This window comes from Ammospiza nelsoni, chromosome 2 (assembly GCF_027579445.1).
Source record: "Ammospiza nelsoni isolate bAmmNel1 chromosome 2, bAmmNel1.pri, whole genome shotgun sequence".
Classification (NCBI taxonomy): domain Eukaryota; kingdom Metazoa; phylum Chordata; class Aves; order Passeriformes; family Passerellidae; genus Ammospiza; species Ammospiza nelsoni.
In genome coordinates this window covers 49,478,130-49,497,024 of record NC_080634.1, presented here as the reverse complement: position 1 = coordinate 49,497,024, position 18,895 = coordinate 49,478,130, and the positions used below count along the sequence as shown (strand labels likewise).

At 44.1% G+C, this 18,895-nt stretch overlaps 2 protein-coding genes across 9 annotated transcripts in view; one reads left to right on the top strand and one right to left on the bottom strand.

Annotated features, from left to right (window-relative positions):
* CDK8 (cyclin dependent kinase 8) overlaps positions 1–1,608 on the bottom strand; it is a 69,316-nt gene extending 67,708 nt beyond the window's left edge. For all 4 annotated transcript variants that reach the window (XM_059466773.1, XM_059466774.1, XM_059466775.1 and 1 more), the window contains exon 1: positions 1,321–1,608. In XM_059466773.1, the coding sequence (XP_059322756.1) occupies positions 1,321–1,448 (128 nt within the window). In that variant the 5' untranslated portion in view covers positions 1,449–1,608. The remainder of the gene's footprint in view (positions 1–1,320) is intronic.
* An 8,434-nt stretch (positions 1,609–10,042) lies between these two features.
* Positions 10,043–18,676, top strand: RNF6 (ring finger protein 6). Of its 5 annotated transcripts, none has more exons than XM_059494013.1 (4): positions 10,043–10,105; positions 13,759–13,968; positions 14,451–14,558; positions 15,864–18,676. In XM_059494013.1, exons 2-4 carry the CDS (start codon positions 13,779–13,781, stop codon positions 17,573–17,575), a joined length of 2,010 nt encoding a protein of 669 aa, XP_059349996.1. In that variant the 5' UTR covers positions 10,043–10,105; positions 13,759–13,778; the 3' UTR covers positions 17,576–18,676. The 5 variants fall into 5 exon arrangements, with proteins under 5 accessions (XP_059349996.1, XP_059349995.1, XP_059349993.1 ...); XM_059494012.1 differs by having other exon boundaries at positions 10,081–10,105; positions 12,860–13,968; XM_059494010.1 differs by lacking the exon at positions 10,043–10,105 and adding an exon at positions 10,805–12,450.
* The last annotated feature ends 219 nt before the right edge of the window (positions 18,677–18,895 follow it).

Below are 18,895 nucleotides of genomic sequence, written 5' to 3'. Positions count from 1 at the left end.
CTGCAGTCCAACATGCTGAACAGCTGCAAAGCTGCCTGACACAAACATCAGAAATGTAGCCCTATCTTTCAGTACCTCGACTTATTTTTCATATTACAGATCTCAGTATGGTCAGAGAAACCAGGGCTGGGTATATCAGCAGCATTTGTGCCTGCATATAAGGAGACTTGAGGCAACAGCTTATCACACAACTGGTTTTTTTTTTCCTCTTGCCCTCCCAGAATAGAAAGAATTTGGGCAAGATAAGATTTTTTCCTACGGACAGTTGGAAGGATTCAAATATAAAAGTTCTGCAAAAAAAGTAGTTACCTGACTCCTACCATCAAACGAAATTCAGGCTGAAGTAACTGTGCTGCAATTAATATCAGCATGTTTAATACAGAGATGAGACAAGGTGCAACCATTTTCATTAGAGCTGTTCTACAGGTAACAGCTAGAGCATTTCCTTCTAGAATCAAAAGCTTATGTAAACACAACCAGATCATATTTTGGCCATGACTGACCACTGTCTGCTTTCAAAGTTTATTTATTCAATGTAAAAATAATAGCCAGACTTTTGAAATGCACCTTATTAGAATGACAGCATACAGAGCACCACTGCGGTGAGACTTTAAGAGAAAGATTAGACGCAATTCAAAATTTAGAACCTGCTACAGGAACAACCCGTGCCTCTCCCGTTTCTCCTGCTCCCTACTTCCTATTGTTCCGCTCTTCAGCAAGTGATGCCATGTCACGGAAGAGGGAAACCTAAATGACAGTTTCATTCGGTCTTTCTTCAAAACGTTTATGCCAAGAAATTAATTTACTCAGGTCTAGAACAAGAACTGCTCATACACAAAAGGTGGTTTAAAGCATTCCGAAGCCCCAAATGCACGAGCAGACTTTGGCTTCTGAAGCAGCCAGCAAGACGACCCAAAATGGTGACTACAAGTAATAAATCATATTAAAAAAAAAAAGGCATTGTTAAAAACAACAACAAAAAAACCCAGTTCTATGAGCCGATGATCAGGCTGAACGGTATAAGCAGCTACTAATTTACTCATAACGAGACTCTATTAAGGGAACGGTTTTCCTCGGGAGCAAAATTTGTTTCTCCAAGCCCACCCGCTACCGAAACGCGACTCCGACACAGCGCTGAGGGGCTCGCAGTGACCCGGGGGGAGCCGGGCGCCGGCCGGCCGGGGATCCGGCAGGGCCGGAGAAAGGACGGCGCTAACGGGGGGAGGCACACGAGCCTGCGGGGCAGGAGTCCCCGGGGGAAGGAGGGCGCGGGCGGGCCGGGGGTCCCGGGGGGAGCCGCTCGCTCGCTCGCTCACTCACCCGTCCTTGCGCTTGGCTTTGTAGACGTGCCCGTAGGTGCCCCTGCCCACCTTGCAGCCCTCGTACTCGAAGAGGTCCTCCACCCGTTCGCGCTCCCCGGTCAGCTTCACCTTGAAGTCATAGTCCATCTTGGGCGCCCGCCGCGATCCGCCGCCGCCCCCGGCAGCCGCGCCCCGCCCCGCCGCACACACCGGGCGGCGGCAGCAGCAGCAGCAGCAGCAGGAGGAAGAGAAGGAGGAGGAGGAGGCCCCCGCGCCGCCCCGCGGAACATCCAGCGGCGGGGCTGCTCCCTTCGCTCCGAGCCCCAGCCCCCGGCGCTCCCTCCCTCCGTCCCTCCCTTCCCCGCGCTAGGAGCAGCACCGCCGCCGGTACCCGGGCGGGCTCTCGGGGCCGCGCCCGCGCGCGCTGCCGCAAACGGACGTCGCAAACCGCGGGCACCTCCCCGGCCGCGGGCAGCGCACCACGTGGAAGGGGCCGTCCCGGCGTGCCTTGCAGCCGCACGCCGGGAGGTGTAGTACAGGCGGAGGGAGGGAGGCCGGGCCGCGCTGCATGCCGGGAGCTGTAGTTGGTGGGCAGGGCACGAGGGGCACGGGGCCCACCATCAGCAGCCACCGCGACCCGCGCTCGGTCCATTCCCGGGGCCTCGGCTACCGTGAATATCCCGGTCCCCGGCTCGATCCAGGCTGGCGAGGGCAGAGGTCCCTGCTCCTCTGAGCATCACTTAGCATCGCTATAATTAAGACAATTCCGTAACTATGAACATGGACAAAATCAGAGAATCACAGAATTTTTTGAGTTGGAAGGGATCCATTAGGTTCATCGAGTCCAGCTCCTGGCCCTGCACAGGACCATCCCCAAGAGCCACACCATGGACCTGGGAGAGCTGTCCAAGCACTTCCTGAGCTCTGTCAGGCTGGTGCTGTGACTGCTTCCCTGGGGAGCCTGTGCCAGTGCCCAACCACCCTCTGGGTGAAGAACCTATTTCTAATATCCAACCTAAACCTCCCTGACACAGCCTCAGGCTGTTCCCTCTGGTCCTGTCACTGGCACCACAGAGCAGAGATCAGTGCCTGCTCCCCTTTCTCCCTCCATGAAGAAGCTGCTGACTGCAATGAGATCTCCCGTCAGTCTCCTCTGCTCCAGGCTGAACAGACCAAATGGTCTCAGCCGCTCCTTCCCCATCTTGGTTGCCTTGCTTTGGACACTTTCTAATAGCTTAATGTCTTTCTTGTATTGTGGTGTCCCAGGCTGCTCACAGCACTCAAGACACAGATGGACATCACAGCGCTGACAAACCTGCTCTGTGTGGCTGCTGAGACCAGTCAGGATGTGTGGCCACATTTCTCTTCACAGAGAAAAGCAAGGCACAGCTTCCCAAAGATATTTTCTGGGAATCGCAGCGAGGAACCTCAGAGAAAGAAGAAGCAATTCTTGTCTCATTTACTGTGCCTGTGTTTGTGCAAAAATAGAATGCAATATGGAGATTGTCTACCCAAAGTTTTGGTGTTTTGTTTCCTTGGTTATCAGGGCCAAGCGCGTGTGCAGGCTGTTGGTCAGCAGACAGTCACGAGGTTCTGGGCAGTTGAGTGGAGTTGAGTCATTGTGCAGATTCAGTTTAGATGTAATGTAATATAGTGTAATATAGCACAGAATAATATAGTATAATAAAGTAATTAATTAGCCTTCTGATATGCACGGAGTCCTCATTGTCATTTCCTCCCTTCGTCAGGGTTGCCCTGCATTTTACTATAGGGATGTAATACAAAAACCCTTGTGTTTAGCAAGGCCCTTGTGTGTGACCAGTAACTGGGCATTTCCCAATGCCCCTCCTTGGCTGACAGAGCCAGTCACCCACCCAACACAAAGTCAGCCGGTAATTTTGTAGAACAGGCAGCTTGGAACTAAACTAAAGCTACAGCAATCTCTACTTACGGCCCAGCTTTTGGCATTTTTAATAGTCATGCATGCATGCTTCACGTTTCATGTCAAGAATGCAGCACATTGAGTAAATAAGTAGGCACTCAAATCCCCTAACTTAGACATATCAAAGAACGTGAGGGTTCCTGAAAGAAACAACAACATTCTGGAATCATCTAAAATAATTTCAATTTTCAATTATAAGTCTTAATTTTCATTTACACATTAGCACTGAAAATTGGGGATTGTGCCTGCTTCCCAGGCTGGCATCACTCAATCAGACTCATGTCAGATGCCCACAGTTGGACTTTCGGTGTGCTGCTATGTAGTTGTTAGGGATATTATGTATGTTGAATAAAGCAATTAGGCATGTTTTACAAAAAATAAGTGGAATTGAGAGAAGCAGCAAAATTACACTTTATTTGCCCAGCAACTCAACTAAATTTTAGAATGTTGCCCAGCACTTCACTATACCAACCAAACAGAAACAGGTCAGGGCAGCCCAGCAGAGATCAAACAATCTGGAAGATGCCATCCACTTCACAAAGTTCATCCATCTCAGCCCCATCTCTGCTTTCAGGGACTGCTTGGCTTTGGGGACTTTCAGGGACAGGAAGGGACCAAGCTTGCATGGCCAAACCCCTCTGGTGAACTCACTACTCTCAGTCCTATCAGCAGGGAAGGTAGCAATAACCACACTTCTGTAACTTTGTACTCTTCTTTGTGTTATTAATTACTTTTTTGGGGAGGCAATGAACATCCAAACTCCTCCACATGGATCCAGTTACTGCATGGTAATTAATGGCTGGGATTAGTGCAGCCCGAGCTGCAACATTGCAGGGTGTGCAATACAAACAATGTCTGCTTAGAAAGGAAAGAGATCATGAAGGAACACAAGAACAGACAATCCAGATTCATTTTCTGACGACCTGTGCTATGTTTCACATTTGCATAAAACATTTGGAAAGGATTCCATACTTTGACAAAGTCTGAGAAATCAAAACCACAACCAAGATATCTTCCAGATTGTTGGTCCTGTTCTAAGAATATTTACAAGTTTGCTTGAATGTTTCTTTCCTTAGTTTTACATACCATTTGAATTGTATGCCTTCCAGAATGAGTGTAGCTGTAAACCTGCTGCACCTTCATTCTGTTTTCAATTCAGGTACTTGCATTGAAACCACTGTTTGATTTTACCAGTTCAGACATATGGTCCTCAACTCAAGAGATATTTGAAACAGAAAGCACACTTTGGCTCTTTTTATAATGAAAAATAAATATTGACATTTCAAGGTCAACTTTCAACTCTCTTTCATGGAAAGATGCATGCTTTCTGTGCTTAATTTTAAAAACCTGCCACAGTGTAATATAATTTCAAGGAAAAGTTTAATTTGTGGTCTGGTCTTCAAAAGACAGACACAGACAGAATCAGGATCTGGTATTCTTGACTCTCAGGTCTCCATCCTCACAGTGGCCCTTTCAATTGAGAGGATTTCTTATGACCTACTGCCTGTTTTCTATTCCCTTCTCTCATGCTCTCTCAGGACTCAGTTTAAAAATATATGCTTAACACATCCTGCTGAAGTTGGATTTTTGGAGCTTTCCTCTTTCTCTTTTTTCCTCTAACAACATTCATGGTTTGCTTTAGCATATCCTTCTGTTCTGAGTTTGTGTAAATCCTAATGTGCCCAGAACACACACGCTTTTGACATTTTTTGGTCTGGCATCACTACACATGTGAAGGATGTCCAAGTTCTCCACAGGAAAGCCACTGTTACTATGTTAGCACTGGTAATGTGCGGTGGGTTGGAGACAGTTATCAAAGCGAGCTGTGACCAGAGAGGACAGTAGTCAAGGAATGCTGACACCATTAAACATTTCTGAATGTATTTCAGGGAATTGTCTTTCAGGCAAAAGCCTGGATTGTCTGGGAACAGGCTGGATTGTGACAATAAGTAAATGCTGTCACCTGGGGTATGGGTGTGTGGAAGAAGTTTTACAGGGACTTCTGTGAGCCAAAATTTTGTGAGAATTTTGATAAGAGAATCCATGTTTATCCCTGAAAGAATTTCCTACCAAGGTCATTGACATAGAAACCAAGAAAGAGAGAAGGACAAATAAGAGAAATCTGCAACTGTCTATTTCAATAAGCACTTTGTCTTTCCTGACCAATGACTAAAGTGTAAACTTATGTTTTGTAAGAATGGATAAAAAGCATGCATACTTTGAAGCCTTTTGAAAATGGAGTGTTGCTTTATATTGTGACCATCTCAACTATGACATGGGAGCATCAATACTGCGAGCAAAGCTGGTTTTGGGAGAGGTTGACACGGGCAGTCTCTTGGTGATCCTCCGGCCAGCCCCCACCTCCTGGTCCTGACCCATGCCAAGAGTGCCAAGAGATTGACATGGGGAGTGACATAAAATTAGGTGAGAAAATAGTAGTGAACAACTTCAGGGCAAAACCCTTGAGGAAACTGAAGGGGGTACATGGAACAAACCACTCTAAACGTGCAATTAAGATTACTTAAGATTACAACAGAAAAACCATCTACCCCAAGGGTGTGAGTTTGCATGCTTGTGGCCATGGTGTTAGTGCTAGAGTCAAAGTTTGTGAAGCAAAGCTTACAGCTGGGAAGTGTACAATGAGTTACTTGCTTTTTATTTTGTAGTCTTCAAAAATAGAATAAAAATAAAGAAAAGTAAACTTTAATATTTTTGCTTTCTCATCTGTGTATTTTATAAGTAGATAACCTACAACAGTCTCCCCATGCCATTAGAGTGTCTGCTCATTCCACTTATTAATTTGCCTAATTTGAGCATACTTTTGCTTTTCAGAAAGCTTTTCATGAAGCTATAGCTACCTGCTAAAATTTTCCCATATTCCCATAGAGACATTCTTTATTGGTGACTGAAGTGTTCCCAGCTTGGTATTGACTGAAAAAGTGCAGTCCTGCTAAGTGCTATACATCTTCCATTTTTTGTTTAGTCCAGGGAAGGCTGAAGGCAAGACAATAATGTGGTGGCACTTTTTCCTTTTCTGTATGCAAAGAAAAACTGTCATACTTGCACAGTCTGAGTATTTTTCAGAAACTTTGCAATTTTTATGTGCAGATGAGTGAGCTGAGTAGTGGCAGTACTTAAAAAAGCAGTTTATTTAATACAGATAGCTAAAATGCTGATTCTACAAACAGTTTCCTCTGTAAAGAAATGTGTTGGGCTTTTTTCCACTCAACTATATTATACTATAAAACTGATCTAACAAAGCATTCTAGATTCTGGCTGGAGTGCAAGCGACTAACAAACATACATCAGTCCTTTGGACCCAGGTGCTGTATAGGAGAGTTGTGCTTGCATTCAGTGAAACATCTGTTTGCCAGACTAGGGACCACCTACGGTAACAATCAGCCTATGTTATGCTCCTGACAGAGATTCAGTTGTCACCATCCCTTGAACTATTTAAAAGACATGCAGATGTGGCACTTGGGGACATGGTTTAGTGGGGTAATTCTAGGTTAATGGTTTGGACTGGATTTTAAAAGTCTTCTCCAAACTAAGTGATTCTCTGATTCTGCCTCTGCAAACCTTGAAAATTCAGACCATGAACTCATGGTCACTTTTGTTACTGAGAAAAGTCCTGCATGAGAGGAAATAAACCCTGAAATTAAATATATTTTTTTCATATAATCATAGAAATATTAAGGTTGGAAAGGACTCTGGATTATATCTAGGACAATATCCTGCTCAGAGCAGGCAACTCTTAAATTCAGGTTGCTCGAGGGTTTTTCCGGTTTTTCCACTCAATCCTTTACGGAGGGACGTTCCTTAGCCTCTCTGGACCTCCAGGTGAATTTTTCTGTCCTCCTCTCAATACAAATCCTGCCTCTGTCTTTTCAGTAAGTTCCTTGTCAGTATTGGCAGGCTGCCCATTATTGCAGCTGGAAGAAGTCCTAGAGCCCACAGCCTCTCTCACATGGCGAGTGCCCCAGCTCCATGACCATCTTCGTGCACTCAGCAGAACTCACTCCAATTCATCAGGGATTTTCCATGTCAGGATTGTTCTACTGGAGACCCCCAAACTGGGCATCGTATTCCACGCACAGGCAAACAAGAGCCATGTAAAGGGAAGTAGTCACGCCCCGGTAATCAATTTTCTGTGTTCACAGGATCACAGAATGGGTCAGGTTGAAAGGAACCACAATGGTCATCCGGTCCAAGTTCCCAGCTCAAGCAGGGTCCCTTAGAACACGTTAACCAGGGTTGTGTCCAGACAACTTTTTGAATATCTCCAGGGAAGGAGACTCCAAAACCCCTCTCAGCAGCCTGTCCCACTGCTCAGTCCTCTGCACAGTAAAAAAGTTCTTCCTCATGTTCTGGTAGAATGTCCTGTGCATCAGTTTCAAAGGGCCCATTGACCTTTGTCGTATTGCTCCGCACCACCAAAAAGAGCCTGGCCCCATCCTTCTGACACACTATACACATTGAATGTTGGAACCCTGGATGCCGAGAACAGACCTACTTTCTAAAGAGCCTAAAAGACAGAACAATCAAATTAAATCCATGTTCTCAAATTCTTTATTTCAAAACTTAGTAATTGCCTGAGGTTTGCTGCCCTCCAGAGGCTATTTTTATTATAGCTGCAAAGAGAGAGTCACTGAGGACAGTACTGCTACAGTGCAACAATATTCTAAGATCTACTCTCGTCATTTTGTATTAACAACACAACATAAAATGAACAAGTACCTTACTTAGTTATAGTGTGCTGTTGTGAAACATCACTATGAACAGGACATGGAGACCAAATTCTGTGCTGGAGAATGGGTTAGTGGAAAATAAACTATTTCAGTATAAAGTTTTGGTATGGAAATATGTGTTTATTTACCCATCTAAATCATAACTTCCTTCTGGATGAAGAGTCTGTATGTGGGTTTGATACCAGAGAAGATGTTGTGTTTGACTGTAGAGCAATGATTAGTAAAAGCAGACTGTGAGAGGAAAACATTAAAAAACCATAAATATATATATATTTATATATTATATATATATAAATATATAAAGTAATACATATATGTATGTATATATATATATATATATATAGTATATATACTCTGACTTTTATTATGAAAATAAATTTGATCTTCAGGAAGGACATATTTTAATTGCTTTAGGCAAGGTGAATCATAATAGCATACTAAGTATTTATACTGTGGCAAGGCACATGAAAAACAAAGAGGCTGCCATTTTCCGAATGCAGTGAGCAAAGAGTAGTTCCTAATCTGGCCTTGGTGTTAAGAATCTGTCCCAGTTGTCAGTTTGTCCCATGGAAACAACCTAATGGAAGAACAGGAATGTAAACTAGTGTGAAAAACACCAATCACTTGTGTTTAAAATTTTAAAAGTTTAATAGTAATAAAATGGTTATAAAAATAGTAATACACTTAGAGTAATAATAATTTGGACAATTTGAATTAGGACAATATGAGACAATAGAGACAAAGAGTTACGGAGGGTCTGGGCACCTTTTTCTGGGCAGCACGAGCCCAAAAAAGGACCCACGGTAACAAAGGATTACCCCTTAAAAGTAACAGCCTGTTGCATATTCATACACTTCATACATGATGCATAAATTCCATTCAAACACAGGATTCTGTCTGGTCATCCTCAACTTCTTCCTCCGAATCCTAACAGCGCCTTCGAGGCGGGAAGAAGTTCGTGTCTTCTGCTAAGAGGGCAAGAAATTCTCTTTCTCTGAAAGTTTAGGTATCCTGTAGCTGCTATTTCGCTGCAAGTCCTTTCTTTAAAAAAAGTATCCTACATAGCATAGTTTCTATTTCAACATTTTTTATAGCCCAAAACTATATTTAACACACTACTTAAGAGAATTGATACAACATTACTTTCTAACATAACACACGTAATATACATTTTAATATTTGCGAAAAACCAATCATAAAATACGCATTTTTCACAACTACCACCAAATCTAAACATAGCACTTGTGCAAACTCTTTTCCTTAAGCAGAATAAAGAAATCCTGGGTGTTTTGTGAAAGCATGTTCCCGGCCAGCGGCCCTGAACCCTTCCTCGCACCTCATCCATTACCGAGAGCGCTCCTTTGTACGAGACCAGTTGTACAAAAAATACCCGAACGCTTGTTTATTTTCGTTTGAACACAAGAGCAGTTTGGACGTGAGAGGGATGAGGCAGAGGTTTCACACAGAGGTTTCCGTAATGGGGAAATCCCCTCATTTTGCCGATTTAGGGAGTTTGTGCAAGGTGCGTGGAGACAAACCCGCACGAGCACCTCGGGCCCCACACTGCGGGTGCCCTCAGGGTGTCCGCAATAGAACCGGCAAAACCTGGTGGGAGGTTCCGCGTCTCGCGTGGGAGAACTTCTACCCAAGGCTCTGCAAATGGAAAGCACTAAAACCGCGGCTTGAGGTGACGGCACCCAGCAATTAGTTTTTGAACGTTTTAGAAAAAGTTCAGTGGGAGATTCCTGCAGAAGGAAACGTAAAGAAAAAGGGAAGAAAGGGAGGCAGAGTGACGGAAAAAGGAAGAGAGTCTCGGGTTGATTGTTGAGCCGCTTTTCCCTCTGCGGGAAAAGCGGTTTAAAACCGCGGGCAGCGTAGGAAGGAGGGAGCAGCGGGAAAAGCAACTCCATGATCAATCTCGTTCCTTACGTAAGGCAGCACACAGTGCCCACCGCGCCTGCGCGCCGGGGGGCGGGGCTCGGCCGGGGCCCGCCCCCTCTCTCGCACACGGAACCTGCGCCGGCGGCGCCGGCAGCCACCCGGACGGCAATCGGTGCTGGAGCGGCACCCGGACGGCAATAGGGGCTGGAGTGCGCTCCGCTCGCACACGCAGGGTCGGTGTCCCGGCGGGGGCGGCTGCCGCTCTGCCGGCAGGGACGGGACGGGGAGGGGCGGGGCGGGGCGCAGCGCGGCTCAGCCGGCCGGCCCGCACCGCCGCCGGCAGCAGGCAGGGACGGGCTGTCGGGCTTTGCCGGCCGCGCTCTCGGCGGGCTTCCCCCCACCGGGCAGGCGGTGGCACGGGCGCCTCCCCGGTTTGCCGCAGCGGGTGACGCGGCCCGCCGCGGGCAACGGAGCCGTGGGTCCGGCCGGGGCGGTGGGTGTCGGGCCGGGCCGGCCAGCCCGGGGGCAGCGGGGCGGGAGGGCTCGGGCTGCCCGGCGCTGCTGCCATTGGCCGGCGGCCGCGGGCCGGTCGGGACATTGGGCGGGAGCCCCGTCAGTCACGGCGCTGCCGTCCCCCGGCAACAGGCGGGGGCGGGGCGGGACCGGGCCCCGGGGCTCCATCAATCCTCGGAGCCCTCGCGGCTCCACGGCCTGGGGTCGCGGCACCGGCCCTGCCCTGTCCCGGGCCTGGCTCAGCCCTGGCGGATGCGGGCCCTGCTGCCGGCCTGGGCCTGGGCCGGGGACGGGGACGGGCGGCCACTCCCGGGCCCTCGGCTTGGGTCGCGCTGGGTGTCCCGGGGGCGGTGTTTTCATTACCTTCTGACCCTCCCTTTTTGTCTCCTTCCTCCCCTCCTTCCCCAGGCTTCATGCGTGGGGGTTTCTAGGTTTGGTTTGGAGCTTGTTTTTCTTTTGTTTTTTTTTTTTTTTTCTTTTCTTTTTTTTATTCCCGAAGTCGGTGAGATCATCCTGCTTGGAGGCTGTGGTGTGACAGAAATGCTAAATAGCCCTCTAGCTCGGGGAGGTTTCCTCAGTTTAACTCCGCAGTCGCCTTGCAATCAGGTGCTAGACTTTCAGAAAATGAATGCCTAATTGAATCGGGGGTAGTACTTCAGGGAAACAGGCTGAAGCTTAAAAGCATAAGGTATATATAAAAAAAAAAAGTCGTAAGCCTTAAAGAGTAGGCTAGAGTAATAATGAATGAAGGTCTAAAGGAGTAAGTCCTAGGTTGAAAATGCTAGAAAACAAGCTGTTGGCACGCGAGCCCTACCTCTTTGCAAAGGAAGAGTAATCCAAGTTATAACTGAATTTCAATTTCAGTTTTTTGCATTTTGCTAGTTAATGTCCTTCAACTTTTCAATACTCAGAAATATTCTAGTGCAATGTACTTAATTTTTGATACAGTTAATACCTTTCAACGTTAACAACTCTAAAACATTTTAGGTGCCAAAGTACTTAGTTTTAATGGCATTTGATAAATAGGGATAGTAGCTGTCATCCATGGGATTGTGTTAAACAGATGGGACAACGGAGCACTTCACACTCCTTACTGTTTCTAAGTGAGTCATTCAAGGAGTGTGACTAATCATCCTACCATACAGTTGTCAACAAAAGAGTATTTTATTTTTTTCCTTAACTACCCACAAAATCAAGGAGATTTCCAGATTTTCTGTGGGTAACTGATAACTAAAGAACCTATCTTTTGAACAACACTTAAAATTTAGATTGAGGGGGACTACATGTGATGGACTTCTTGTCTTAAGAATATATGTGGAATTTTGTTGTGTGCAGCAGTACAGTGATGTACCTGGGAAGTCGGTTAACTTAGAATGGTCATTGTCGGGCAAGCAGCCACGTGTTGTTTTAAGGCAATTGTCTAAATGACAACCTCACGAGAAACTGAATTAATTTTATCACTCCTCCTTCCTCCTGTCCCAGCTGCACCTGTGTCAAATTGTAAATCCCCTGGGACAGAGGCACTTCATTATTCGGTGCAGTCTGGATTAGGGATTTTCATGATAGTAGTGTTAATTAGGTAACTTTCACGATGGGCGTTGCCAAGGTAATGATAGTGTTGGCTGGGGGTTGGGTGGGAACCGCTTTTGTTGTGAGGAACCGGGGTAGTAAGAGGAAGAGCTGGATGAGAAATTTGTGTTTAGAAGTGTGATAGGGAAGTGACCTGATTTGAACATAGCCCTTGTAGGAAAATGAAGTCAGCAGTTATCTACAGCTTGCAAGACTGAGCCAAGAGGACAACATTGATTAAAGAGAAAAAATATTATGGGAATGGAAAATGTCTTGAAGGGAAGATACTCAGATTTAATTTTTTTGAAGTTAAATGAGTTAGAGCTGGGAGAGAAGATTTTAAATGCACCAAAATGTAGTGTAGGACACAGGAGGAAGATGGTTGATTTGGAAGAAGTTACCTGGGACAGGGGCTGGTGGGGGGAAGTAACATGAGGTGTGGAAATAGTGAAACCAAGGATACATCAGAATGGATCCCACAAAGAACGTAAAAAAGGTATATTAAATGTATGCCAGCTTGTTGTTGACAAATACATTTTCTGATTTTTTTTGTATCTGTTTGCAGTATTGATAAAGATTTGCTTTTTTTTTTTTTTTAAGTGTATTTCTAATAGTTGGTTTGGTTTGTTTGTTGTCTCATCACCTGTCCTGTGAAGACTAATTATTGATCAGGAGTGTGCTTAGAATACTGTTTTCCGTGTTTTCCCTGTAATCTAAATTGAAGTGACTTTTATATGTGTGTAAATTGACAAAAACCAAACAAATAAAACAGGCATTTACCCACATAAAAACAGATTGGTGCAGTGAGTTTTGGGCTTCTCTAGCCTGATGATCTCTGTAGAGAAGTGATCTCTTTTTTCTGGTGTCTGCCTCAGCAGGTGTCACAGGTGCCTTTTGTTAAACAGGAAGCGCAATTGAAAGGACACTTTATCGTCTTTCAAATAGAGAGTGGAAGAACAGGTTTCCTTTAGAAAATAGAGAAGTTGAGGAGTGGTCTGAGGATTGAGTCCTAACCAGAGGGAGGTGGTAATGACACAGAAATCAATGGAGATGATGCCTCTTTGACACTAGAAGGTCATTCTTGCCTTCTAACAGTGTGGTCCCACAGGTTCAGTATTTGGTAAGTGATGAAGAACTGTGGCAGAAGTACAGCCCATCCCTTTTACCCCATATTCTGGAGATGGATGTCTCTTTGCTAGCTAATCCTTGGATTAGAGAATGCAAGCAAAATATACCAATAATGTAAGAATGTCAGAAGAGTCATTCCACCAACAAGAAATGTGTAGGCTGTACACTCTGTGGATGATATTACCAGTGAAAATACTAATGTAGTCTTATGTTGGGGTTGTAACGAATCTGCACGGTAATTGCAGTACAATAATCAGAAAACCATGGTTTTAGCTATACTTCAGCTTTTGAAATACACTCTACCGCTGTTGTATTTTACTTCAGAGAAAGGACATAAATTTTATGTTAATTCCTTTAACTTTCTAGAATATAATTATTTAGCTAAAAAAAAACCCCAACTTGTCATTGCATTTTTATTTTAGAGTTGCCATACCAACCAGTATGCCCTTTCAGTGAGGAAGGGGGCTTGAAACTTTTTCAGCAAGCTACAAGTATTTATATATTTGAATTATTAACTACCCTGTTGTCTTGGCAAATAACATGGAGCTTGGTTCACTTTAATCATCTTTAGCTATTAATAAACTAATTTCTTTGAAAATGCTGGGGATGTTTGACTGCGAATCTGGTAAATACTTCCTGTAATTCCTGGGCAGTCTAATCTTCTGGTTTTATTCAGGACTGCTTGGCATTATCAGTATGGATCGCTCCCGACACCGTGCGGGAAATGGCAATGAGCAGGCGCCTTCACGGGAGCTCAGCGGCGAAGGTGAGAGACAGCGGCAGCTGGAGCGCCTCAGCAGGGAGGAGGCCTATTACCAGTTCATTAACGAGCTCAACGAGGAGGACTACAGGTTAATGAGGGACCGAAACCTGCTTGGCACTCCTGGTAAGATGTGCATACCTTCAGTACAAGTGTAGTGGAGTAACTCTCCTGCTGTTAGGCACCGCATGGGGTACTGTGATTCAAGCAGCCTGACTTCTGTGGCTTTGTATAAAGGGAAAAATCCTTCATATGGAACAGAAGGATAACACTTCACCTGTATACCAAGATGCTGCATTTGAATGTTCAAACCCAGATTGGGTACATTCAAGTATATCTGTTTATATGTGGCAATTTTGGGGGCCTCTGAAGTGTTACTGGAAGCTGGCATACTGTCAACACATTCAGCATCTTTTTCTTCCACTCCACACTTCCTCTGATATCTGTGTTGTGATCTCACATGAGTGCTGTTTTCTTTATGATTTCATTAGTTTTGTCTGTCTTCTGAAGATTTTCATTCAAGATAGAAAATGTTATTTCTGTATGGCTATGTAGAGGCAATAATAGTGTCTTATCTAACAGTGTTATCAAAATGAAAATTAATTCAGGAGAAATAACAGCAGAAGAGTTGCAGCAACGTTTGGAGGGGGCTAAGGAGCGTCTGACGTCGCAGTCTGATCTGGATAACAGAGAAGGTGAAGGTAGAACTGTTGGAGGTAAACATTCTTCATTCATATAAGTAGACACAAAGTATGTGGTGCATAAGTAGTGTTCTGTAAAGATATTTAAGAGAGTCTCATTTCTCTTTCTTTTTTTTTTTTTTTTCCAATGTGCCTGTGGGGATTGTTTAAAAGAGATTTCCTAAGGATGCAAAACCAAACTTGAAATACTTGATGAGAACTCGTTTATGTTAATCACAAATTGCTTGCTTCTTTTTCTTTCATTGTCCCTTGCTAGTAAATGTAATAGCACAAAAATACTTTTTTTTTCAGTTCTTAGAGGTTTTTATCATGTATTAGAGCAGTTTGAAATGAAGTTAATTGGAAAACAGTTAATCTCTCCACTGTTTTGACACTTTTGTTGTTTCATTTCTATTTGTTTTAGTCAAGTGAGGCTTGTGTTTTATGCAGTGTCTTCAATTCCCCAGAAATATTGGCTTACTCATTTGGCCAGTTCTAGTCAGATTTGGGAGAGGAATTGGCAGCTCAGAAATGAAGATACCAAAGTTGTTGGAGGGGAGGTTTCCTGGACACTGAGATGATGGAGTAGGGAAAACTTAATCTGATGCCTTAAAGGGAAAATCTTCACTGTGATCATGACAACTGGCCAGCTTTATACACATAGTTAGCCCTAAGCATGTGTATCTTTGCCTGAGTGTGTAGTTGGAGAAGGCTTGAAAATGGAGCTGTGGGTATTGTAATAGGAAAAGAGTATATTTGGACAAAAAGTAGAAAATCTGTTCAAACCATGCATCCCACCCAGACACATTCCTGTGTCAGTTGCTCTAGGTGACCTTGCCTTGGCAGCAGAGTTGAACTACATTATCTCCAGAGGTTCCTTCTGACCTTCATGATTCTGTGATCATTTATTCTACTGCTTATAGGAAACATTTTTTAAAAATGTTTTCCAAAAGAAGACAAGACTTGGTATTCCTTTTCCTGCTGTATCAAAATGAGTTGTTGAAATATTCCCAAACTGGTAACTTCAGCAAGTGGCAGGTATTGGACAAATAAAACCATCTTTGGACCACCTGAATCTGAACACTGGCTCAGAAGAGACAATCTGGGTGTATTAATTTCTCTGTGAGTCTGCTGGTGAGACAAAAAATCTAGGTTGAACTGGTAAGTTTTGCTGGCATTTTTACATAGAGCACATTTTTGTACATTAGCCTAGCAGGTTAGGTGCCCTGCTTCTTTATGGTGTGTGAAGTCAGAGCCTAGCAAGTGAAGAGGATTTGGAGTGCATTGTAGTATGCAGAGCATGCAGTTGTGTGAATGTTTGCAATTCTTTGTTTCTCTCAGATTCTGAAGTTCTTGGGGAAAACTCCAACGGCGACTCTTTGCTTGAATGGCTTAACACATTCCGTCGCACAGGAAACGCCACTCGCAGTGGGCAGAGTGGGAACCAAACCTGGAGAGCCGTGAGTCGAACGAATCCAAACAGTGGGGAGTTTCGCTTTAGTCTCGAAATCAATATAAATCATGATCATAACAGTTTGGAAACTAATGGTGAGGAGTATGTTGATATAGATGCTACCAGACTGTATGTAGAAAGAAGACGTCAGCCAGTTGCCAGTTCAGTAGCCCCACGGACAAGGAGCATGGCTGCAAGAGAGGCAAACAACGAAGCTGCAAGGACCAGGCTTTTAAGACGTGCCATGGCATTAAGGTCAGAAATAGTCTCTCATGCAGTCTCAGGGAGGCTCAGGAGTAGAACAAGGGAGCTGACAGACCAGACAAATTATACTACACAAAGCAATTCTGTGGCTGCTGATGAACCAAGAGAAATGCCGGAAAGAGGTACTTCTGCAGGGGTCAGAAGGGGTAGAGCTAGAACTAATGTCCGGATGAATACAAACCAAAGACTAGAAATTTTGCGGCTGAGGTCTACCCTTAGTAGTCGAAGCCGCTCCCCGCTGCAAAGGCAAGGTGATGCTGCTCGTTCTGAGGAACGTAGTCAGAGGCAGGATAGAAATGCACAGCAGGTCAACAGAAGTAGGAGACAAACTGCTCAGGCTTCTCCACAGTCTACTGAAGAGCAAGCAAGAGGTAACACTCAGGCTTCCCAGCTTTCCAATGTAGCCCCATCCTTACGAACAACTTCAGAAGAGGAAGAACCTGGTAGGCCAGTAGCTGCTGCCAGAAGGCACCCAACAATTACACTAGATCTTCAGGTGAGAAGAATTCGTCCTGGAGAAAACAGAGACCGGGACAGCATTGCCAGTAGAACTCGTTCTAGAGTAGGAATGTCAGAAAACACAGTTACCTTTGAAAGTGACAGTGGGGGGTTTCGGCGCACGATATCCCGCTCAGAACGTGCAGGTATTCGGACCTACATTAGCACTATACGGATACCTCTCCGTCGGATTTCAGAAACTGGGCTCGGGGAACCTTCATCGGTGGCTCTTCGATCAATCCTTAGACAGATAATGACAGGCTTTGGAGAACTGAGTTCTTTAATGGAAACTGAATCTAATTCAGAAGTGCAAAGAGGCGGCCATCGCTTAGGGGATGCACAGAATAACTCAAGTTCAGCGAATGGCAGTGATCCCAGTGGGGTTTTGTCTAGTAATAGACACGCAGGAGATGGCAGCAGGGAAAGAAATGGACAGAGGGGTGGTAGTCAACGCTCTGGGCGCAATCATGAGAACCAAGCCAGCAGGCAGTCTCAAGATGCAAACAACCTAGTGGAGAACGGAACACTGCCCATCCTTCGACTTGCCCACTTCTTCCTGCTGAATGAGGATGATGATGATGATCGTTTAAGAGGTTTAACCAAAGAGCAGATTGACAATCTTTCTACACGAAACTATGGGGATGTTCACACTGAAAATGAATGGAGTAAAACGTGCAGTGTTTGCATTAATGAATATGCAACAGGGAATAAGCTAAGGCAGTTACCTTGTACACATGAGTTTCACATTCATTGTATTGATCGCTGGCTTTCTGAAAACTCCACTTGTCCAATTTGTCGGCAGCCAGTTCTGGGGTCTAATGCCACAGATAATGGCTAGAATTGTTTGTACTGCTCAGCACTCAAGGATTTGCTCCTGCTCTGAGCCACATGAAATTCATTGACTTAGATATGGGTCCATTTGTGGGGGGAGTTTTGTTAAATTTCTTCAAAAATTATAGAAACTTAGCTAAATTTAACAATGTAAATACTATTTTTTCCAAGTGCAGATCTAGGAGCACACATAGAACCAAATGATATTGGTAAAGTTTATATTTTTTTAGATAATTTTGTTATGCTAAGCACTTTTGTAAATACAGAAATGCAATAGTTAATCAGTCCTGCTTAATGTATGTTTTTTAACATTGTAATGGACTCGCTTTATTTAGATTACAAAATGTTTCACACAGACCCACCACTGTGTTGAAAAAATAGTGGCTAAATAGCCATTTGTTAGCTTTTTGTTCTAAGAACAATTTTTTTTCCAGAGAGTCTCTTGCTGGACATGTTTGCTGAAGATATTTAAGTTACTTGAAGTGCTCATTTTATTAATTTTTTTTAAAACATTGAAATATCCTTTCCAAAAACTTGCCAATTTGGTTCTATTTAAAAAATTCTATGGCAATTTTTGCATGTGGATTTACACAGTTCTTAACGTTGATGAGTTCTTATTCAGAAGTGGATGAGTTAGTGGCATTATGAAATGTATATAATTAAATGCTGTCTTTGACAATCTTTGTCTTTTTAGTGCAGACAGCAATCAAATCTGATAATTCCGAGAGGGTGTGTCTTACTTGCTGAAAGAATAAATGAGCACTAAGGAAGCCTTTTTACTCTTCCAAATTACTCAATTGATATTCCTGGGGTTTTAACTGCCTTAGTTTAAAGAGGGGAAACATTTCCTTGACCGTTATATTGCCTATAATATGCATGTTTTGGGCATCCTACTCAGAAGAACAAAACAAAGACTTGAAGTGCTTTTGTATAGAGATCTAAGGTACACGTGTAGTGTTAGTCCTCTTGAAACACGCCTGAGGACCAAGTGGCAAAAGACACTAAAAAGGACAAAATAAACTTCCCTGAAAATCCCCAGTATCTGTATAATTAGATATTAAACTTTTTACCAATGACTTACAATGAAATAAAGTTGCAAGTTAAATAATTGAGGCTTTATGTGAATTACTGTTGAGCCATATCCTGTAGATTTATAAGAAAACTTACTATTCTTAATGTTCAGTCTCAGTTTTCACTTTTTTCCCCACTTTCCCCCAGCTCTGTTCCTGGCCTTTTAGTTACTATGGTACATAAAAGCCCAGCTGAAAGTGCTCCAGGGGCTTCTAGGAGAAGCTGGATATTACAAAACTTGTCTTCTGAGCAACCT